The following is a 24,238-nucleotide window of genomic DNA, read 5'->3' as shown; positions in this document are numbered from 1 at the left end:
CTACTTGCAACTAGTTAGTTAATAAAGTGGTTAGGTTCACACATTCTGAAGACCACATTTAGTGAAGTTGCCAGCATTTTTGATCATTTTCACAAGAATATTTTGTTGCAGGAATATCTGAACATGCAATAAATCAAAAGAAAGAACAAAGCCTTTGCACTGAAGAAGAAGAAAAAAACATTTTATTCTAGCTTCATGCATTCTTTTTTATCATTACTTGAATGTTGGTTAGTTTGATAAAAAATAGCAACATTTTGAACAAAAAACTGAGAAAATTGTGTTTTTTTCAAAGACTACAACATGTGCATAAGCAATGCTTCTGTCGCTTGTTTCTGCTTCCTCTGTTTTGATTCTGAGATTCTGTACTCTTCAGAAGATGCGTAATAGTGCCCCCTACCATATAACCATATGAAAACATGGAGAGTTAATAATGTTCTCAAAACGTTAGCACAAAAACATTTATAGACCAATTGTGAAACTTTTTTCTTTACACATTTTAATTGGATGTCCGTCTAATGTTTTTTGAATGTTACTACTTGTTTCAGAACTTTCAGTGAAAATTCAAAAGTAACGTTCCCATAATGTTTGAAGAATGACAAAATGGAATGTTAACGTTCACATAAGGAAAAAAATTGACATTTTATACGTTCAGAGAACATTCAGAAATAATGTTTTCAAAACTGGGAATGGTTTTTAGAACATATTTTTGTTTGCTGGGGCCATATTCAATATGTTAAGTTTTATGGTGTAGAATAGATTAATACTCCTTAATAGTTCAGAGATGTGTTGTTAACTTTCATTTTAGCTGTTTTGGCTCAAAAATCCGGTCACTCAGGACCTTTAAAGCCAGAAGCAACAGGAAGTCATATTTTACATTTGTATGTGTATGTATTTATATGAGACAGCATGAAAGAGAGAGAGAGACAGAGAGAGAGAGAGAGAGAGAGAGACATACAGCTTATGTGCTGATAATTTCTCTAAATGCTCTAAAGTGTACAGACAGCATAAAAACCCAACAGTGATTTATAGAGCACTGTAATGCATATCTACATATGAGCATTGTGTTTTAGAAAGTGGTCATCGTTTGTATTCACTGGAGGAACAAAAAAAAATCAATTTTTCACCTTTTGTCACACTACTCATTCTGTCATTTCACAATGTGAGGCGTGTACATGGTTGGTTAGCGCTGCACGGTTTGCTTAGATCAATGCTGATTCTTACCTTATTGAAAAGTACACATTTTAGCTGCAGTGCTGTAATAGCAGAGAACAATCAGGGCCTATTCAGGGCTGAAGGACACCCTCCCTCAGTCAACATTTGGCTCTCAAATCCATAGCCGGCACTGGCTTTCTGGCCCCCGGAATGCATCAGTTACTTTCAATGCTCAGATATTCATTTACAGAGTTGTTGTGTGGCCACTTTAAGCTGTTCACTGTGAAAATGTACTGAGAAAAGTTTTCCAGCAGCAAAAAACAAGATGCTTTGAATGTACATGTTAGCATATCTGTCATACTGTCTGACACGGCAATTGAACAATGAAGCAAAATGGCATCGAAACACAGCGTGAGTGGATATGTGTGTATTGCCCCATAGCACACGTGTTCAGGAGTGTGTTAGAGAGCTGCTGCTGTAATTTGACCTCAGGAAGGTGAGCAATTGCAGGCATAGCGCTAGTAACCACACACTGAAACTCACCACAATCCATCAACCAATTGCTCATGCAAATCTGATACGAACCAGGCAAAGACAGGTCTGTTGATTACACAAGCGCACATGCCGCTCTCAAGGTGCTCAGGTGAGATTTTTTAATAGTTAGCGTACTTAATTCTGCATAAGTACACATCCAGTATACCAGTGATTCTTTTTCCAAACGTCATCAGGGCACTGGCACTCTTAGAAGAAAAAGGTTCTATGTAGAACCTTAAAGGGTTCTGTCAGGTGCTTCATTTGTAGAAACTTTTAGGGGTTTCCATCATGGGATAATTTTATGGATTTTGTATTAATTCATTTTGTTTTAATTCATTTTTATAATTTTGATTCAGTTAAACAGCTCGTAAACATACTTCATCAGTAGAAAAAAAAATGAAATAATTCATTAAACATGAAAGTATTATGAAATTATTTAAGATATTTCTCCTTATATAGAATCTTTTCAGCATTAAGAGTTCTTTAAAATTGAGTCAAGAACCCTTCATTCTATATAGTACCCCACTGAACCTTTAAGAGTGAGATTTTATGTGGCAGAAGCACCCTGCTTTTTACCATGATTTACAAGCAGGATTGAATGTTAAGTGATGCTGTTCAATGAACATTCCAGTGGATGATCATTATAGTTGCAAACAACAGTTCAGTTAAAATTAAAGAAGTGCTTTGTTATTTTTTCTGTGGAACACAAAAAAGAGATATTTTGAATAATTATCTCGCAGTTATTTTCCTCTTGTGTTCCACAGAAAAAAATAAAACAGAATAAGGGTTTGGAACGACATGAGGGTGAGTAAATGACTGGTTGGGCAAAATTCTGAATTAGTTCATAAGTTGGAATCTATCATCTGTCTGTCTGTCTATCTTTCTGTCTGTCTGTCTGTCTGTCAAAGTTTGTCTTGATTAACTTCTCAGTACAGTTATCATAAATTACAATACTTTTTGAAGTAATATGAATATCTTTTCATTTTGATTAAATTATTATTTTGATTTAATTTGATTAAATTCTACTTCTATAAAATCGCAACTGCATCCTGTTTTGTACCCCAATTCAATTTCCATTCAAATTCAGGAACCAGACAAATACAAATCATGGACATTAAGTAGCCTATACCTTCTTCTCCAAATATAAGTTCACATCATGCAAAGCACTCCATAGAATGCTCTGGAATGTTTGAAGTGTTGTAAGATTGATGGACACGGAATACTTTATGTTCTGAACTGGGAGGGGTTAAGTCCTGACAACCATCGTTTTGCTGCAAATTATTATAATTAGAGTCTATCACAGCCTGTTCTGTCACCAAAGTCCTTCCCTTCCTCACTTTCTATGCCCATATCTTCCATGAACAATGAACAATTAAATAAAACAAAAAGTCTTTTTTAAGGAACGGAGGTTTGTTGTAGCACTCATGTGTACTCTTAACTGGATTTTATATTAAAATAAGCATTATTATGCCTTTTGCATTACAAAATGTACATTATATAATGTGCACATTACACAAAGCATTGTAGGCATTTTGCACTGAGCTCAGTGAATCTTTGCATGATATAACATTAAGGTAGCAACTTAAACCCATGAACAGGTGTTTTCACCTTGTCTGACCTCTCTCACAACTGCAGTTCCCTCCGAATTGGCCCTAAACAGTGACACTTGCAGTGGCCACATCTGTTTTTACCTGACCCCATCTGTCCTCAGGCTCTTTGATAAAACACGAGGAATGTAGATGATCCAGTTTCCGCCCCATCACTTTTTCTCATCCTTATTCTTCCACATTGCTGTGTTAAGTCTAGAAAATTCATGGAGCAGTGGAATGGCTGCTCTGAATCTGTTCATCAAGATAAATAAAACTGGTTGGTTTGGTGCTTCCTATGTGGCATCTGACAGAAACTGATGTGTTTGAGTCTGAGCTATGCTTCAGACAAAACAATAACAGCTTATAGGTGGGATTTACAGAGTATCACTTGTAATAGCATGCTTTAATATTATCACTTTATGGGCGTGTTACAATATGCAGTAATGCCTCATGTAATGTCTGTGTGGGTTCCACACAAGAGCTATGGAATTATGTTATTATAATGACTGAGAGAGCCAGACATTGCAAACTGTGACTGTGGAATATAAAAGCACAATAGTTTGGTTTGTAAACTAAACAGGGCTCCACCACAAAAAAAAATAAATCGTTTTCATAGACAGATATGAGCAAAAAAATAAATAAATAAATAAAATCTGTTTACAATACAATAGCATCAGTGTAATTTTCTTGATAGATATGCAGAAAAGTAACGCCTCCATGTTATACACCTCTCAGGTGAGCTAAGCCCACCTGCTCTGTGATTGGAGAAGGTGCTATTTCCTTCGCTCTGAATGGCTGAGGCAGCTGTCACTCATGTACTACGTGCCTACTGTGTGATACTTTACAACAGGTAAGGCTACCTGAGTGACACAGGGAGGGTTTTTGGATAACCGCGCGTCTGGATGTACCGACAAGGACGTTTACAATAATCCCGTATATGTGTATTCGTAATTAAGAACAAGATTTTAAAACAATATTCGTTATTTGCCTATAGAAATGGCAAGTGTAGGACTGGCCGTTAGCGCTCCGAATACAGAAGAGAGAGCCGTTTTCACGCAGCTTAAACCCGTGCGGATGTGTAGCGCGGATGGGCCGGAGGACTCGTCTGTATTTGAGGACGTCAAACCCGCTGTTAGACTCGCAACAAACGCTGTTGAAATGGCTCAGGTATGGCAGGCGTTCTGTGGTGTCAGACTTTAACTGGAAAACACAAATATTTCAATATCTATACATCCAAAAAAAAAAAAAAAAAGATAGAACAGATGCAGTGTAAGCACCTGATCAGTACGCTTATAGAAAATAATCTTTATATAAGGCTTCCTGCAATGCATGTATTTGATTCATTTTTTTATAATGAAACATTGTTGATAAAATATTGAATATATTACAGGCATTTCTTTTAGGCTGTATGAACTGTTCTTGTGGCAGTGTGCATGTTACATCTTCTCATAAGGGGCCACTGAATTGCTGTTTATTTGTCTCCTATTGCATTTACATTTATTCCTTTAGCAGGATTTGTATGAGAAGTTGCTTATACAAATAATTAAAAATATTATTATTATTATTATTATTATTAACACAGATAACAATTAATCTCATATTTTTAATCATGTCTTATTTTTACAACAGCGCAGTATGCACTTAATGTTTTTACTTTAAATTGTTTATTTTACCCTAGAGACACATTTCTGCATCTAGGTTTTGCAGTAAACACTGACGTAATTTTATTCTCATAAATGGTGTAGCTTATACTTGACTATGACTTGACTTGAATATATATACTTGATTATGAATATATTATTCCAGATAAATGGGAGCTCAACTCGCTTTGCGTGGGCACTATGACATTAATACTCAACTTGCTAGTAAACGCACAAGTTTAGGCCCTTAACATAACCTTCATTATAAGAGTAAAATCTAAGTATTGTAGAGTGTAAATGAAAGCAAAATAATCCAAAAATAAACATTTACATTTATTACCTTGATGTTTTACTGGGGTACAAGAATACCCAATGCTCAGCAACTTTAATGCACAGTTTGAAGTTATGTAGAAAATCAAGGTGTCAATTTAACACTGGGACCATGTTAGTGAAAAGTTTCATGTATTAGTTTCCCCACAGAGAAAATTCTGATTAATCCACAAGTTTAGAGTTGATGTCAGACTTCTGTTTCTTTATATTTTGCTCTTTGGCTTTGGTCTTGCCCATCAGTATCTACTATGCAATTCTGTGATGTTGTATTTTCTCTTTTAATGATCATATTGAGAGTCCACAATGACATCTGAAAATGAATGGGTCTGAAAAGCAAACCGAATGTGCTCTGCTGGATCGTATGGGATCCTAACTAGAACACCATTGTTTATGACTGGCTTAGCTGACCTCGTGGCACTCCTTCAAAAGCTCATATGGCCACAGGAATCATGTAGGTTGTCAGCTTTACTGAAGGAAACCGCCTGGGCCTTCACATTGGCCTTGTTACCTTGTTGACGCCTGCATTGTGTTGGTGACGAGAAGCACATGGCTGACCTTGTGTGCTTTCAAGAATTCAAGTAATTGTTGGAAAAAGTACATACAAAGGAGTCGTAATCACCCATAATCATAGTCTAAATTAAATGAGATTGCTATAATAATACCTAAACCAACAATGTCATGATTTTAAGTTAAGATGATCTTAATTACTGATTGATTTGTCACATCTAATCAAAAGATATGTCCGTCTCTGAGTAATATAGGTGTAAAGCATCTCTCTTGCAGTAATTTACTTTAATTTTCCATCCACACAGCATTTAACAAATCCAGAAGTCACTAGTCATATCCACTGCTGTGAAGAGCAGCCAAGATGGTTCCTTCACTAGTCATGGGCCTGAAAAGTCAAAACAACTGTTATCTATTTCCCCCAAAGCCATAAAACATCATTTTCGTCTCAAAGGTTTTGTTTTCTCTTGCTTCTGCCCTCTGATGATTTGTGCTATTATGGCTCCAGTAAACAGACAAGAAGTCTATCAGTCTGGTTTTATTAGTATCTGTGGAAATCTCCATCTTTCTGAATTCCTTTTGGGCCATAAAAGGCAGTTATTTCAAAGGGAAAGACCTTTTGTGTTGTAATTCGGAAAAAGGTCTTTGGGCTAACCAGCTACTTGGACTCTGAAATAGGCTGCGAAACTTTGACACGTATTGTCCGGGTTTCTGAGGCTTCTGTGCTTTGTGTGTTTGATAACAAATAAGACTTTTTTTAATGGAAAAGATTTTTGACGGTTTAATAATCCACAAGCATGCATCCCTAAAAGCATATTTCAGCCAAAAATGTAAATTCTGTCATCATTTACTCACCCTCATCATTCTGTGAAAGACAAAAGAAGATATTTTTAAAAATGTCTTTTTTTGTGTGTGTGTGTGTGTGTGTGTGTGTGTGTGTGTGTGTTTGACCTATACAGTGAAATGTTGGTTTGGCCCCACCGACTTTCATTGTATAAACAAAACTTTCTTCACAGTGTCTTTTTTGTGTTTTCCTGAAGGAAAAAAGTCATACAACTTTGAAACAGCATGTGGCTGAGAGAACTGATAACAGAATTTTTCTTCTTAAGTGAATCCCTTTAAGAGCAAATGAGAGTTTTCAGAAAGCTATATTTTAAAAAAACGTTGATACTGAGCAGCACGAAAACTTCCATCTTATTTATCTCAAAGATTATTTTTATGTCTAACTCGGCTCCCAGTCGTTATCGGTCCCTAAAATACATAACTGAGCAGTTGTAAATGTTCTCCAATCATTAACTCAGTTCTTGGGCCAGGGTTCAGCTGCTGTTCATTCTCCTCACACAAACCCAGTGAACAGAACCAGGTCTCTAAGGCCAGCGGAGACCATGGCCAAGTGCACTTGCCCCTCTGCCAATGCCACCACAACACAAGGCCCGTTTGTGCCCAGGACTAAGAGCAGGGGCAGTATGCTTGCCAGGTCTGGAGATAAATCGAAAGCTATTTTCCATTAATTACCTGGTTTTAACTTTCCAACGCTGGCCTGATGGGGATGAAGGTGGAACTGTTGACGTTAACACCGAGAGTACAATTGTCTGTAATAAATGGCTCATCCACAGCTATATGAAAAGCTGCAGAAGCATCATCATTCATTGTGCATTCCCTGAGAGTACGTGACCTCACACGTTAGGGTATGAGTTACCTGAAAGGATGAAGATATTTGTACATGAAACCACATCACTGGGTTGCCAAGGAAATGCATTTTGACAATACATGTCTTATTGTTGACATAGCTGCCACTTTAGACAGCTGCACATTACAGTGCTTTTGAAATGTTTATTGTCATATATAATGACTGCAGTGAGGACAACAATAAAGGCAATTGCATATTTAATGTGGGGTCCAAATGTCTTCTCACATTAAAAGAATAAAAAAGAAAACTTTAAGTATTTTAGCATAATCATGTATTGTTAACAAAACTACTTTGTTAATATATAAACAACGTTAAAATCATGTGGTGTTACTACTCCATAATTTAAATCATATCATATTCATAATCAAAATTATATTAATGAGTTAAAAACAAAGCTATCTAACAACCAATTCGTACGTATTTTACGAGGTGGCTAATTCGTACGAATTCGTACGACCTCACTCGTAAAAAAGATTCTGTTTTAAAAACTTAAACGAAAAAGAAACTTAACATAAAGATTATATACATTTATACGTATTCAAGTTATAAAGGAAAATATGTTATTACTGTTTACGTGATGGTTATGAAGTGGTGACATGGCATTTTAGAGTCACTGAAATGAAACGTTCCTTGAAAATACAAGTTTTTGAAAACCATATTTTGAAAACCAACATACAAAGAGTACATTTCAAAGAACTTAGCACATGAAGCTGCTGTCGTTAAAGCAAAAAGACAACATTAATAATACTTCTGAAATTTGTGTTCATTTTTATTTTTTTTTTGTGTATATAAAATAATATAAACATAATTTGTTATGAAAAATGTGTATTAGAAATATGAAAAATAGAAGCATTTTAGAATAAAAATAAAAATAGAAGCTGTCGTTAAAGCAAAAAGACGACATTAATAATACTTCTAAAATTTGTGTTAATTTTTTTGTATATATAAAATAATTGTTATGAAATATGTGTATTAGAAATAATAGAAGCTTTTTCGCTAGTGGTCTCAGACCCTTTATTGGTTATTTTAGGGGTTTATTTTGGTCAACACACACTGCAGACACTATGGACTGTAGAAAACCTGGACGGTATTTAGGCTGTTCAGGTTTTTGCATGTGCTAACCATTTCATCATCACACATTTGACTTGCCAATTGACTGGTTTGGTAAATCTGGTTCTTTATTATCGTAAAAATGTCCTCATTTATCAGTCTCAGGGGTTTAAAGCACCGTTGCACCTGAATGGCTCTCCAGGGTGCACTCGTTTTTACAGTTCTATTTTTGTACATTGTTTGTGCCCATATCTCCTCTTGCTATATCACATGTCACTGTTTTGGTTTTGCTTTGTGTCTTCATGACCACCACACCTATGAGGTTTCTGTTTACTCTGTGCTGCATTGGAGCACTATGCAGACCTCTTAGCTTTTTGTGCATGGATAAAGCGGGGAATGATCTCCGACTGCTTGTACCAGGCACTGCGAACACAAATCAACTTCATCTAATGTGAAAGACAATAACATAGTATATTCTTGCGAAATCTCCTTTCTCAAATACAAACTTTTTGAACAGCTATGGTGAAGTGAAAGGAGTAAAATGGCAGAACAGACATCTCAGTTTGATGCCAGCTATCCAGTTACCTACAAACATACACACAAAGCCTTACTATGTGTACTGCATGCACTCAAAAATAAATAAATAAATAAATAAATAAAAATCATTCAATAAACTTAATTAAATTGAGGAAAACTTTTTCATGCAATTAAATTTATCCTTTACAAATAATAATAATAATAATAATTTGGATTTCAATTTAAGTTCTGGTCTTGTTATAAAATTTAATTTAGTTATACAACTTAAAATAATTCGATTTTGGCTTTTTTCATCTTCTATATACAATGAAAATGATGTAAATTAGATTTTTTTTTTTTTTTTTTTTTTTTAAATAGAGATCATCATTTTCGAGATTGAGATTTTCCAGCATATAACAAGTCATAAATAAATTACTGTAATTTAATTTATTAGAGTGCTAAATTAAATAAACTACATTTAAATAAAAATAAACATAACACTCAAATCAATTTCCTATCAGTTGTCAGTCTGGACTTCTGTACATCTGGTTATGACCAATGATTTATATTAAAACGGACTTTCTCTTAAAAAATAAAGGTTCCAAAAGGGGGCTTTTGCAGTGATGCCATAGAAGAACCATTTTTGGGTGCCCCAAAAAACCTTTCAGTGAACAGTTATTTATAGAACCATTTTTTTAATCTAAAGAACCTTTTGTGCAATGGAAAGATTCCATGAATGGTAAAGGTTCTTCATGGAATCATTGATGCCAATGAAGTACTTTTATTTCTAATAGTGTACTGTATCATAATCATCTTCTGTTCATTTCAGACACGGATGGAGATGGATAAATATCTGCCACAGAGCGGCCCGCTGCTTTCCCCAAACATGATGGATAAGAAGTACCGTCGGGAAAGTGCCTCAGTGGTGGATGAGTATTTTGCAGATGAGAAGCCTGCCCCTTACAGTCTCAACATCAATGTTATCCTGCCCAATACCACACATCTTCGCACTGGCCTTTACCGTCCAAACAAACCTCCAGTGCATCAGATCAAAACTGAGCCGGGTGTGGACGAACCTTGCAGCATTCAGACACTCCCCGAATTCACCTCCGTCTTCAGTGTGCCCCAGACGGTCAACAGTCTCTTCATCAAACCTGACATGTCTGTCACAGATGAGCTCCACATTGGTCCTCAGCAGCCGTCAGTCTACCAGATGCCCGTCAGCAGCAGTGACCTCACCACGATGACCTTTTCCCAGAGTCAGTCGATGAACGTAATCGGATCGTCCGGCAGGACCATGCTCAACCTGAACACTGTGGCCTTGACAGCGCAATCTGGTGAATTTGTCATGCCCGAGCCATTCTACGTTTCACCCCAGCCACACAGTTTGCCTCCATCGCCCCCCAACTCCCAGCCCGGCAGTCCAGAGAACCAGGCAGAGCTTATTACCTCAGTTCCCCCTCCCCCACCGTACCAGGCTAGAATCGGAATGAAGGTTGGACAGATGACCCCTCACTCCATGCTAATGGCTCACGGTCAGGGCGTCCTCACGGGGCCCAGATACAACCGACGGAACAACCCTGAGCTGGAGAAGAGAAGAATTCATCATTGTGACTTCCCAGGTTAGTGTGCCATTCCAGTAAATAATTTTGGATTACATGACATGCCATGCCTTCCTGAAGATGAGCAGAGATTATCAGAGACTTTTGTGAACTAACATTTGGGCAATTTTCTCTGTACCAGGATGCACTAAAGTTTACACAAAGAGCTCTCACTTGAAAGCACACCAAAGGACTCATACAGGTAAGAAACCAAAAGACACTCTTTCACAGGCACCCAAAAATGAAAATTATGTAATTATTTATTCACCCTCATGTCGTTTCAACGACATATAATTTTCTTTCTTCCGCGGAACACAGAGAAATGAGAAATTGAAGAACTTTTCCATGCAATTACAATGAATGGAGACTGAGGATTTTAAAAGTATCCCACAAGTCTTCTGAAGTCATACAATTGCTTTGTGTGAGGAACAAACAAAATGTAAGTCGTAATCTTGACATCCGACCTTGTCGATTTTTTTAATATGAATCTAGTTTAATTTCAGATTCTAAAAGTTCTGTTTATATGAACCTTTAACAATTCAATCCGATTCACATATTTGTTTACATGTGCATTACTCAGAACCTGTGCTTAGAACCTGAGCTACTGCAAGAATAATTGTCAGTTTTGCCTTGATGACAAATGTAAAAAGAAAGCTGACATATGTCAGAAGAACGTTTTTGCAAATATTTAGTAAATATATATTCAGTCTCCTCCACTGACCAGTTCATAAACATACAGACATAAACATGGAAGCGTACGCATAACGGCACTGTGCATGTAAAATAATTTTAAGCAATTTATTAAAAATACCTTTGAAAGTTGATCGGACCGAGCACCACAACAAACTTGTAGCCAATCAGCAGTAGGGGGGCGTATACACTCATGATGGAGTAGAGAGAGTGAGCAAGAGGGAAATTTGAAGAAAGACTGTTGAAAGAGAGATAGCTGAGAGACATTACAAAAGAGAAAAGGTCAGAGTAATAGTGATTAGGCAGGAGCTTTAGGACCCGCGTTAAAATTAGAAAAGCTTTCCAGCACTGGAGAGACCTAAGCAGGAAGGCCTGAAAAAAGACGCTGAGGTTATGTTGTTTCTGCTCCATACATGAGTAACACTGGTTTTGAGTGTGTGCTGACAATGAACAACGAACTCTTGCTTGTATATACTCGTGTACTGTATGTTCATTTTTTGTTCTTCCTTGTTGTTTGTTCGTCATCTTTGCTTTATTTTTCGCGAAGCTTTATTTTGCTTTGTTTCTGCTATGATAAAGAGACATCCACTCTTGCATTGTGTGTTTGTGCATTTTGGGGCAGAGCAATGAAAGGAGGGGTGTGTTTGTTTGGGTTGATTTCAAATATCGATGACGATGACCTTTTCCCGGAGTCAATCGATGAACGGAATCAGCTCGTCCGGCAGGACCATGCTTAACCTGAACACTGTGGCCTTGACAGCGCAATCTGGTGAATTTGTCATGCCCGAGCCATTCTACACTTCACCCCAGCTGCACAGTTTGCCTCCATCGCCCCCCAACTCCCAGCCCGGCAGTCCAGAGAACCAGGCAGAGCTTATTACCTCAGTTCAGAGCAATGAAGGGAGGGGTGTATTTGTTTGGGTTGATTTCAAATATCAATAGTATTCAACAGTGATTCTCAGAAATTGCTTACTGCACCACATGCTTATATTTTTAATATCAGATTATTTCAGGTCTACACCATCCTTTTCAATCGAATCAGAATTTCATTTGGATCAAGCTCAATCGGATCAATTGAGGTGCTTAAATCTGTTCTGTAAACAGATTATTTGGGTGCATGTAAACTTAGCTAGTGATGCCATTGCATTGGTTAACAGCTCACTGGAAGGGAAGATTATCATTTGGTCTGTTTCTCACACAAAGCAGTCATATGCCTTCAGAAGACTTGGTTGGATATAGTGATTCATAGGTCTTTTGAATCACCTTTTTATACTTTTATTAATTGTAACTGCATGTTAAAGAACGACTTCATCATACAGGTTTGGAATAACATGAGGGCGGTTAACCATTTTTCTAAAGTTAGAAGTAGTTGTTAGCAGATGCAATGTACCATCAACACAAAAGCTACAAATGCAGCAACCGCTTGCAGAGAAGATGACAGCCTAAAGACAAGCGATGTAGAAAAACAGAGAACAAGGCGGAGGGAGAGATTAATTGACTCTTTTCATGCTTTTATACACATTGTGTCTGCATGCCTGTACAAGCCCTGCATGCTTTCCCGAGGGGGAAATCGGCAAGTGGTGGAGGAAAAACCTGTTCCTCCTGCTTTTTCTGTCTGCGTTCGGGGGGAGGAGAGAGCCGCCGGGAGAAAATAACTTGGCAGTTTCAGTGTTTTCAGCTCTGTGTAAGATGAAACCCACTGCAATCCCAGCACACTTTAGAATGAAACCGAAATCTTCCCTCCCAACACCAATCGGTGCAATTTATTTATTTATTTTTTTTACATGATGTTAAGCTAATAAAAGCACCTTTTCCGCCTAGTTACCTCTTCTTCTTTTTTCTTTTCTAAACATTTCGGGGTGGTCACCATGAATGTAAAGGGATTCCCTGTAGCCTGAGGTATCATTATCGTTGTACTGTCACTCACTGGTGCCCTAGAGGTATCTTTGTAATTCTGTTTAAGCTAATACGAAACATATTCCCTTGTGGTATGTTAGGAAACTGAGTAGGTGTTGCAGCAGTGCAACAAGTATTAGCATGGATGAAACTAAAGCACTTAGCCACTTGAGATTGTGCCTAACAGAGATTTTACTACAGTTAAGGGTCAATCCTAGGCATGACACAAATCAGAGTGCCTAAAACCACCTTAATTGTGTTAAAAACATGGCCTTGTGTGGTTTATTGCATTATTTTGGCAAACAAAATCATTGAATATGTCGCATCTCACTGTTTTTTTTTTTTCTCAGACCATAAACAATTCCATTTTTAAAAATGTGTTTTGAGATTTTTAATTTCTAATTTTTTTAATAGGTTCTTTTTAAAAAATAATAATAATAATTAATTCCACTAAATTTAGCACGAAATTGTAAAACATGGCCTTGAGTGGCTTTTTGCACTATAATAAAAGACCAATATTTAATAAATAGTTAAATGTATTATAATAATTTGGGCTGTCAATTGATTTAAAAATATCAAATAATTACATGATTAATAATTTTAGTAAATTAATTGCAGCTATTTGTATATGTAAATATTTGCTGAGAAAACCCCCTAAATAAAGGTAATTTAAAGAGAACATTATTCACATATCACTGTTTTTCAACTATGAACGACACTTTTGTAAGATGACGTCAACTTTTAAAAATACATTTTGAGATTTTTAATTACATTTTTAAGGTTATTTTTTAAACAATTAATTCCACTAAACTAACATTAATTTCACAGCCCACATAATAAAAATCAAAATAAATTATCTGACAGAAGAAAAGTTTAATTCGAATAGCCTGTAGGCTGTTAATGGTTGCCTAGCTGCACAGCAACTTGTGTTTTAATATACAATGTAGAGTAACACAGCTCATCTGATCAGAATTTGTAGTCAAAACTATTTATATATTTAATAGTATTTTCACATTATTTTCAAATGTAATATTAACCTTTTCACACTGCTCACTGGACATTTAATTTTCGAACAACCAAAGTAATAAAATATTGCTAGATTCACTTTTATCTGTTTTGGATAAAAGCAATCCAAGAAGCAACATAATAACATTTTGAAGAAATGTCGCCAAAGGCACGTTTTTCCAAAGAGCCTGGGATGTTTCACCCTCTGTCCATCAGCATTGTATGTTTATGTTGTCACAGGTCAGGTCGTCATTCCTCAGGTGGACATGGTGTGGAGTTGTATTTCAAAAGATGTTGGGGGTTGGGAAAGATCCTGCCACAATGAAAGCTGTCAAACAACAGTTAAGAATTCTAGAACATTCTGTGCTGACAGATGAAAGTCAGAACAGGTCGATATCACGTGTAATTTTGATGTCTTCAGGAATGATATGTTCTTTTCATTAGATCAAAATAAGGATGTCAGGATGTACTAGATGTGCTCTGACAAAGCAATTAAATACAAGCCTGAAAACTTCTTGTTAGCTTTGTAACCTAAGTAGTAATCTAAGCAGTTAGCTTAGGTTATGCTAATAGGTCTTCAAAAAAAAAAAAAAAAAAACTTACAGATTCTAGCAGCCTCTTCTTGTATATAAAATGCTAGCTAAACAGCTTTCACAATGCTTGTGATCATTTTTTGACTAAGGAGCGGTTCACACGACACCATTCTCAAGTAAAAACTGAAAACTTTTTATGTGTTTTGGCCGTTTATTTACATGACAACAGCGTTTTGGGGCCTGAAAACATAACATTTTGAAAACGGGTTTCAAAGTGCAAGTTTTTGAAAACGATACCTTTACTGTGTAAACATTTTCATGAATCTGTGTGAACGGGTATCGTTTTGGCAACATTGTACGTGAAAAAAAAAATCAGTTTTTAGTACATCATTCTGGTGTAAACGTACCCTAATTACTTTGAGGGCAATTGGTGCGTTTGTGAAAGCCCTGTATTATCTTAGTAATGGAATTTGTTGCCCACCTTCCTTAAACAGAAGCCACAATGGGGATTGTATGGCTATTCCTGTGAGTGTGGTGAATATTAGTGATAATATTAGAGTTGTTATAGCGTTGTCTTTAACTGAATCCGATTAATGCTATTTTATTTTAATGCTATTTTTTGTTGTTGTTCTTAATATTCTTTTGATGTCGATTTAGGTGGTTCGCCATATTCAACTTCCACATTTTTATGTTTTTATAATGGTTGTGTGTGCGCAGTAAAATGCTTTAGTGATAACAAATTAGCCATTGCACAACCTCCAGCTAACCAAATAATATCTCTGTTGTTTGAGCTTGTTGGCCCTTAAACAGATTCCACAAGCTGAAGTGTTTGATGGGGGGTATTACCTTGTTCAAGACCCTGAGCTATTGGAGTCTTTTGTCAGGAGGGCATTTGTTCATCTCCTTTTGAATTCTGGTTTCATGTATAGAAAAAGGGGAGGGATGGGCGCTAAGCTTAAAGAGCCAGCTTTCAGAACTATTCAAATAGCTAGTCAAAGAGCTAAATTTGTGCTCTCTTCAGTTATTTCCCATATCTGAGAGCTGTGTAGTTTCACTGTGGTAAAGTCAATGAAATGCAACATGATATTCAGAACAACAATTATTGTTTGATGTTATTGTTTGAGATAAACAATAGAAAACTAGTGTTTATTGGACTATAATCAGGTTCCAAATGACAAAAGAAAGGTACAAATATATTTTGCGAGTAAATAAAACATCACTGTCTGGTGGTTTATATAAGAAACTGCAATACATTAAAATGTAATTTATGTAGGGTTTTTTTTTTTTTTTTTTTTTTTTTTTTTTTTTATTCAGCAAGGATGCTTTAAATTGATCAAAAAGTGACAGTAAAGGCATTTATAATGTTACAAAAGATTTCTATTTAAAATAAAGTCCTTAAGAACCTTGACAAATATATATTGTTTCCACAAAAACATTACGCAGAAAAAACTGTTTCAACATCGTTAATAATAATAAATTCTAATAAAGCATATTACTGTAGAATGATTTCTGAAGGATCATGTGACACTGAAGACTGGAGTAATGATGCTGAAAATTCAGCTTTACCATAACATAAATAAATTACATTTAAAATAAATTCAAATAGAAAAAAATATATATTTTAAATTGTAATAATATTTCATAATATTAATGTTTTACTTATTTTTGATCAAATAAATGCAGCCGTGATGAGCATGAGAGAATTTTTTTTTTTTTCTCTCTCATTTTCTTTTACTTTCCCCTTTTTCTCTCCATCATACACAAACATACATACACACATTATTAGACTACTTATAACATTAAGTTATTTGGTGTGAATTTTGTAGTGGTAATATCAAAAACGTAGGACCACATGTGTTGAATGACCATTATCGTTTCACACTGAACATGGCTTTTCAGGATTCAGTGCTGTGGCAAACCTCACAATGTCAGATGTTATCAGTGTGTGTTAAGCGCCATGGAAATGACTTCCGTGTTTACACATGGGAGTTGTATTACTCTCCAAACCACAAGCACATGCATGTCTAATTCCTCTATAACTGCCATTTAAAAATGTCACAATACACATTGTGTGTTCAAACATGTTCAAGCTGGACTTTGTATGAGCCTGGACCTTGAAACATGCCTTGAAATAAAATAAATGAAGGTTGTTTGCTAAATCAATGTGATTTAATTTTTTTGTTTTCTTTTTTGTAGGTGAGAAGCCATACCGGTGCAGTTGGGAAGGATGTGACTGGCGTTTCGCCCGCTCAGATGAACTGACGCGGCATTACCGCAAACACACCGGTGCAAAACCCTTCAAATGCGTTGCCTGCAGTCGCTGCTTCTCTCGTTCAGACCACCTGGCACTGCACATGAAGCGCCACCAAAACTAACGGACTTTACATCCTTACTTTTTCAACATTCATAACAGTTTTATTGTTCTAAATATTTCACAGTCATTCACATACGAAGATCAAACTAATGAAAGCTCTGCCCTATACCAGCACTCCACACATTTTGTCATGAAGAGGACTGGACATCACAGCAGAGCTCCAACAGGATGTATACTACTGTACATATGTTTTGTATGTGTTTGTATGTCTGTAGATTAATGTGAAAAGATGCTATGAATTTTATACTTGACCTCCATCCACTTTGTCTGACTAAATTTGAAAATCTTCCTAGTAAGAGTCTTCCTAATAACTTGAAATGTAAGGTTTGATTTTTTTAATTCCAAGGTAATAGTTAATTGTTCATTTTAGACAACATTATACTATTTATATGGAATTTCCCACTCACAAAAAGTTGTTTGCTTTTGGGTAAGATGCTACTATAAAAAAAAAGTAGTAACCCGAATGTTTGCTGTTCTCACAGTTGTGTATCCATGGATACAAATCTTTATGAGATTGTAAAAAAGTAGCACTCAGATCAGTCGACTGTTTGACATTTCGGCTCTTTGTATGACAGAAAAAAAGACTGTGATGAATGTGAAAAATAAGCTCACAAGAGCCTTATTTGACCATGTGTGCCAAATTTGTATTTCACACAACAGTTGATTGTTTTACAAAAAGAATGTAAGAAACTTTAAAGAAAATAACTGAAGAAATTGTGATATGCAGAAAAATTTGAAACTTCACAACAATCCCTTTCTTTTCTCAAGAACAAATTTGTATTTGATGTGGACATCGTAGCATTTGCTTTTGTAATGCCGGTGAGACCCGTCTTGGGCTCTGTATGCAGCTTAGCGACCGCATTTTTATAAACGCTTAAAAGTTCTCAAGTTCCCTTTGTACATGTCCTTCACTTATGAAGGGAACTCTGATGGATCAAAAGGTACTGTACATAATCTTGTTAAAGTTTAACTACATGTAAATACTTTTCCCTTTGAAGCTGATTTTATGTTTTTATGAACAAATGGGATTTTGCTACGTTTGTCTTGAATGTGGGTGTTGAGTGTGTAGATCTTGCATACTAAGTGATCAGTTTAACATTTTGTATGTACTTGTCTGAATACAGAACTTTGAAAATAAAAGAATAATCACATTTCATGGCTAGTGTCATTTCAAAGTGTTCTATATGTTAACATGTTTCCTTAACTCTGGATTAGGTCCTTAGTGGAATGACATTTGAATACTTGGTTAATAGGCTACTTAGGTTATGGAGACAGACATTTTTGTTATATGTTATATTTATGAGGGACAATGGTTCTTGGAACTATATAAGGTGGACTTTTTCTAACTCTCTAAAAAATTCTGGGTTAAAAAGGACTATTTCTAGGTAGTTCTGACCCAGCTCGTTGGGTTTTATGCATTACCTCATTTGCCGAGTTGTTTTTTGGACAGTTCTGGATCAAACAACCGGATATTGCATCATATTGGAGAAAGAATCTACTTTTATAACTAGAAAATTATTATTATTATTTTGGTAACACTTTACAATAAGGTTCATTAGTTAATGTATCTAACCATGTAACTAACCATGAGCAATACATTTGTTACTGTATTTACTAATCTTCATTAACGTTAGTTCATGAAAATACAATTGTTCATTGTTTGTTCATTGTTTGTTCATATTAGTTCACAGTGCATTAACTAATGTTAACAAGATTTTAATAATGTTTTATTAAATGTTGAAATTAACAACATTTAATAATAAATGCTGTATAAGTGCAGTTCTTTATTAGTTCATGTTAACTAATGTAGTTAACTAATGTTAAGTAATGAACCTTATTGTAAAGTGTTACCATAATTTTTAAACTGTCTGATTACCTTTAGTTTTCAAACAATTTAAGTAAATTATTGTTCTAACCTTTGTAGGTTTATGTACGGTGCAAATTAGCATGGAAGCAGACTTTGCTATTAAGCAGACTTTGCTATTAAGCAGACAAGCCTATTTGGTTAAGGTTGTGATGTATGCTGGCTCTTACCAGGTAGCCTAAACTTATATTGTTAAAACGACGTATTGTTAAAACAGTGAGTCAGCTTGTAAAAAATATTCATACCAACAGTTGCAGTGAATGTACTAAAATTGGGTGGGGAACGGCTTTTAACTGAAATAGAAAACTATTAATTACAGCCTGACAAGATAATTTGCAGAATAAAATCCAGTCTACAATAAGAGACAATGACTTATGAGGGGAACACCCATGTGTTACAGCATGTGTTCTGTGGCGTTGAAAAGATGAAAATATGTTAACCATTTAAAAATAGTGAGCACTACTGCTCCAAGTAAAAGTAAAACTATCTTTATTGTTGAGAATATGTTTAAGTCTCGCTTATTCCTGAGGTGTTAAATGTGTTTAGCGCGGTAGTGCGAATCCAGTTAAAACTTGCCCCACTTCTTACACCTTTTCATAGAAATGAAGAGAGACATGGCAGAGAGATAGTCTTTCACATGTCTAGAAAATAAAAAATAAGGATATTTCAGATGATTTAAATGTCATCTGTTTTACTTTTGTTTGCTGAAATTGCTGAACGGTCAATGAATGCGCATCGCTCAAAAAGTAAAGAAAAGCCTTGCACTTTAAAACCTAACCCTAACCCTCAGTTGTTCTAACCCTTTAGCTTTTCTTAATGTTCAGCAATTTGTTGAATTTAGTTGTAAAAATGTTGTAATCTGTAGGCTACTATTCACATACTATGCCTTTGTCACTCAGAAAACCCACTGGTTTGAGTACCATTTTGTCAAGCAAAAGATTTTTTGAAGTGGGGCAATTTTTGAATAGAAATTTTTATACATTTCCTCCACTTCTGCAGATAGCTTTCTCTCTAGTTGCCTTCGCTCATTTTCCAAAGTAATCTTGAATGGTCAATTGTCAAAACAACTGAAAATTTTGGGAGAACATCACTTCATAAATTGATGTTGATCTCCTAAAATGGTTTTGTCACCATTATGGTGATTTGTGTTCCCTTTGGTTGGGCACTTGGAACTTCATTTATATGATTAACTCTTTTCCATTGCATTGATGCATTGATGTAAAATAAATCACAGTTATTTGTGGTTTCAGAAGAAAAGTAATAAATACATTATTTTTAAAAGATGACCTAACTTCTCATCCCCACTAGTTGTGCCAATTTCTTGCAATCAACCTTGCTTGAGTCAAACAGAAATCAACATTCAACATGCAAAACACAACAATGGCAAAAGTAAAACTAATTAATGTTTAAATGAATAAGACTCACCATTACAAAAAAAAAAAAAAAATGTTATTTGATGTTTTTATTGTGATAATACTTACACAAGAAACAAAACAGGCAGATTATTGCAAAAAAAAAAAAAAAAAAAGCAATTTATTAATTTATTAATGCCACAATGCACTCTGGGAGTACACTGTTGCTCAGTTAATCATTAAGTCAGTTAAACTCAGAAAAATATAGTAAAGTTTATCAGCATATTCATGTTTTTATAATTTGGCTTCTGAGGCAATAAGTTTGCAAGGTTTTTCAAGTTAATAAATTGAAATTTGTCTGTATTGTGTAGCCTATCTTTGGGTCGGTGTTAATCATTATTGCACCAGTTGAGAAGTGCGTGTCATAAAGATTGTGTTTTGACCATAATTTATCCTCCCAGACACTAGGGTAATATAATCTCAGGAACAAACAAAGGGATAGCACCACTTCTTATGAACTAAAGTCCTGACCGAGTTACAGTGTTGGACTTTGACTTTAAATGGTTAGACCATGCCGGACAATTTTATTGACAAATTGATAAAATATTTCATAATAATACATATTTACCTGTTTGATACAAGTGGAATAAAACTTTAAAAGAGGACACTGACATTTTGCAGTACCACACAGTTCTTTGACATGAGCTGTTACACATCTGCACCACTAGAGGGCGCCACACAAAAGACCGCTGATGTCGCTGAACCCGAAACAACAGCAGAACATGTCAGCACCGCCCCGCCTCATGGTTACAGAGCAAAGTTCATGAAGACATTGACCACCGAACTGTTTTAAGATCATTCACGTATTAGAACAAACAAATTGAGTATATAAACCCTTTTTGAGTGAAACTGATACCAAAGCGTGATTTTGCCAGGATTAAACAATGAAATGGGCATGGGTTTCATTTTTGTTGGAAATACTGTTATAAAACTATTAGAAAAAAATAGACAGGACCTGAATTATAATACACAACGCACCGATTTGCACCAAAACATTTTATTCTATAAAAGGAGTGGGTAATCACAACTGTACAAGGGAAACTGACTTTTAACACCATTTCTCACAGTATCAAAAAGCTTGTGTTTTCCTTGCTGATCTTTACACTTGTTCTGTACAAATACAAAAGAAATAACATTAATTACTTGTCTTGTTGTAATGATAACTGCATTGCACTGAGTAATATAGTACTGGCCCATAAGTTACTGCATTCAATATAAAATACCTATGATTCTGAAAGTTTAAAAGAGAATTTAATGATAACCACACTTGCACACATACACTCACACGAAACCCAAACCCTTTCATGATTCAAGCACAAGGTTGCACACTATTTTAAACAAACCAGATACAAGTGATGAAATCAAACATGCTCAGATAGACAAGGATGTCACAAAATTCAGTCATGGGCACTTCATTGATAAGGGGCTGACTTCTAACAATACGCCATCTTGGAATACAATAATTTAAATTTAGGATGATATGAAGGTACATGTTACCAGCATGTCTTGCAGTAATTAGAAATAGGCTATGCATGTGCTACAAATGGCCATGGTTGCACACATTTCATGAATTTCATGTGGATTATCAGTGCTTATAGGCCACATCTGTCAGGGCACCAACGCTTTGACATGCTCACCGATGTAAAGAAAACGCTACTCTCCATGCAAACACTTTAGGGGTGTACAACACATTAGGGAGTCATTTTAAGATTAAAAAAAGAAATAAAAAAATACATTTCAAAGAAACAACTAAAAAGAGAAAGAAAATGAGTATTTCACATTATCTAGTCAGTGTTAAAAATAGAAATCCACCCGTTACATTTATTCAAGAACTTTGTAGATTATATACAATATGTACATTAACTCTTATTATTCATTGTCTGTATGTCTATGAACAGTTTTAAAAAAGAAAGGGATCGCAATCAAATGCATATACTCTTCTAGAAAGATGTGCTTAGTAACGTTTGAGTTGAAGCGAGAGAACAATACAAACTTGCGACTACATTGCTCTCTGGACCAAAGATCGTGCAGCTGCTGCAGACATGCACTTAACTCTCAAAGGCTGGAATCAAACAAGCGTTTCTTCTGAAAAAGGCATAATGCGCACTTGCTTAGCTGCTAGCCATTGAAATTATGACCATGGCAATGAGTGCTAGCTAGAGGGAAGAAGTGTCCAGGATACCCTCTCCTCAGATTTATATGGACTCTGCCCAACATTTTCATAATATCACTGTCCAATAACTTTAACATTTTGTTGGAGGTTGAGGGGTTATTTTTGCATATCATGCATATCATGGCAGAAACTGTTAAGACATGTTTTGTCACTGTGAACTAGGTGCAAATAGGGATTTTCAAGGTGCCTCACAAAAATAGGGGTCCCAGTATCGAACCCTGAGGAACTCTGAAAACCTGTTGCGCAAATCAAATTTGCACATTTACTTCAATTAAGGCTCTGATGGGCTAGGAGTAACAATGCATCTAGACATCTCTACTATTATATCTCTGATTATGTCTTCTTTACAAATATGCAAACAAGTGTGCTTATACACAGACGTACACAGACATACACACACATACACACACATACACACCAATTTAGTAAGATCCCCCTTTCCCTGTGAGTTATGTTGTTTTTTTTTTAATGTTTTTCACAGCCTTATGAAATAATATCTGAAGGTTAGATTAACACCTATCAAAAGGTGTTCTTTATGTTAGACGCCATTATTGGCAATAAAATTGTCTTAAAAAAGAAAAAGAAAAAAAGAAATACTGTTTTTTGCGCCAAACTATTTTTGGGAAGAAGCTTAGACAACACATACTAATCAAGAAAAATATTTTACAAAAATTCACAGTCTTGTCAGCCCCCTGCCTCTACTTCTCATTTCAAAACTCAAATCAAAACTATTTATATAAAAAAAATTAAAAAAAATCTAAATCAAGGTACATCTTCAGCTGTCTTTACAATGCACTCTATGTTAACTTCCATCCACACAGAAACGTATAGGCCCTAAGATGCATGTAGAGCTTTGTATACAAATTTAGGACAACAAAAAGTTCAGATAAAATGTAAGAATTCGAAAAGGCAGCTGCAGATGTATATCCAACCCTTGTATCTCATTAAAATGACCAAATTTATTACATAACTCTAATTTTTCCTAACCATCTTGCATAAAATCCTTTACTTTCTCATAAACTTCTATACTTGTTTCAAAAGAATCATCTCAATAAGGGGTACCTTCCCCAATCTTCACTCTCTGCTTATAGCAATGCTGCGAGCGGTTTGCCTTTCTTATAGTCCCTTCAAGTAACGGCTAATGATCAGGCATTGAGATGGAGATGAAGGTCACCAGTGGACGGGTGATTTGTGGCTTTTAGAAGCTTGGCAGAAAACTGCAGACATGTTCTGACCATGAGGGGTAACCAATATGATTGCGCCACCCCTTCTCCATATTCAACACATATGTTCGTATCCGGAGACTGGGGAGGTGGCGTCAACAGCGTTTGGAATCCCCGGATGGGCGCGCATGTCTCCTGAGGAGCAGGCAGGGAGGTGAGGGCTGGGGAGGGTGGCGCATAAAGTGTTTCACATCATTACGTGGCGCCGTCGGTGAAGTGCCAGGTGGTCAGAGCGGGAGAAGCTGCGATCGCAGTCGGTGCAGCGAAAGGGTTTGATGCCAGTGTGCTTGCGAAAGTGTCGCGTCAGCTCGTCAGAGCGGGCAAAGCGCCAGGTACAGCCCTCCCATGTGCACTGGTATGGCTTTTCACCTGTAAAGGCATCACCACGTCAATATGACTTATTTTATACATTATATATATATATATATATATATATATATATATACACATACATACATACAT

At 35.8% G+C, this 24,238-nt stretch overlaps 2 protein-coding genes across 6 annotated transcripts in view; one reads left to right on the top strand and one right to left on the bottom strand.

Moving 5' to 3' along the window:
- Positions 1-4,130: 4,130 nt before the first annotated feature.
- Positions 4,131-18,255, top strand: klf5l (Kruppel-like factor 5 like). Of its 2 annotated transcripts, XM_051878671.1 has the most exons (5): positions 4,131-4,442; positions 9,835-10,627; positions 10,749-10,808; positions 10,925-11,045; positions 16,927-17,069. In XM_051878671.1, exons 1-4 carry the CDS (start codon positions 4,272-4,274, stop codon positions 10,930-10,932), a joined length of 1,032 nt encoding a protein of 343 aa, XP_051734631.1. In that variant the 5' UTR covers positions 4,131-4,271; the 3' UTR covers positions 10,933-11,045; positions 16,927-17,069. The 2 variants fall into 2 exon arrangements, with proteins under 2 accessions (XP_051734631.1, XP_051734630.1); XM_051878670.1 differs by lacking the exon at positions 10,925-11,045 and having other exon boundaries at positions 4,132-4,442; positions 16,927-18,255.
- Positions 18,256-21,361: 3,106 nt separating this feature from the next.
- The window catches only part of klf8 (Kruppel-like factor 8), a 71,078-nt gene continuing 68,201 nt past the window's right edge, over positions 21,362-24,238 (bottom strand). For all 4 annotated transcript variants that reach the window (XM_051876790.1, XM_051876793.1, XM_051876792.1 and 1 more), the window contains exon 6: positions 21,362-24,145. In XM_051876790.1, the coding sequence (XP_051732750.1) occupies positions 23,964-24,145 (182 nt within the window). In that variant the 3' untranslated portion in view covers positions 21,362-23,963. The remainder of the gene's footprint in view (positions 24,146-24,238) is intronic.

The sequence above is a fragment of the Ctenopharyngodon idella genome, chromosome 21 (assembly GCF_019924925.1).
Source record: "Ctenopharyngodon idella isolate HZGC_01 chromosome 21, HZGC01, whole genome shotgun sequence".
Taxonomy (NCBI): Eukaryota; Metazoa; Chordata; class Actinopteri; order Cypriniformes; family Xenocyprididae; genus Ctenopharyngodon; species Ctenopharyngodon idella.
This window is presented reverse-complemented; position numbering and strand designations above follow the sequence as displayed.

Coding starts and splice junctions, on each gene's coding strand:
- klf5l (XM_051878670.1), top strand. CDS start 4,272: ATGGCAAGTGTAGGACTGGCCGTTAGCGCTCCGAATACAGAAGAGAGA. Junction 10,628..10,748: donor TCATCATTGTGACTTCCCAG/GTTAGTGTGCCA, acceptor TCTCTGTACCAG/GATGCACTAAAGTTTACACA. Junction 10,809..16,926: donor ACACCAAAGGACTCATACAG/GTAAGAAACCAA, acceptor TCTTTTTTGTAG/GTGAGAAGCCATACCGGTGC.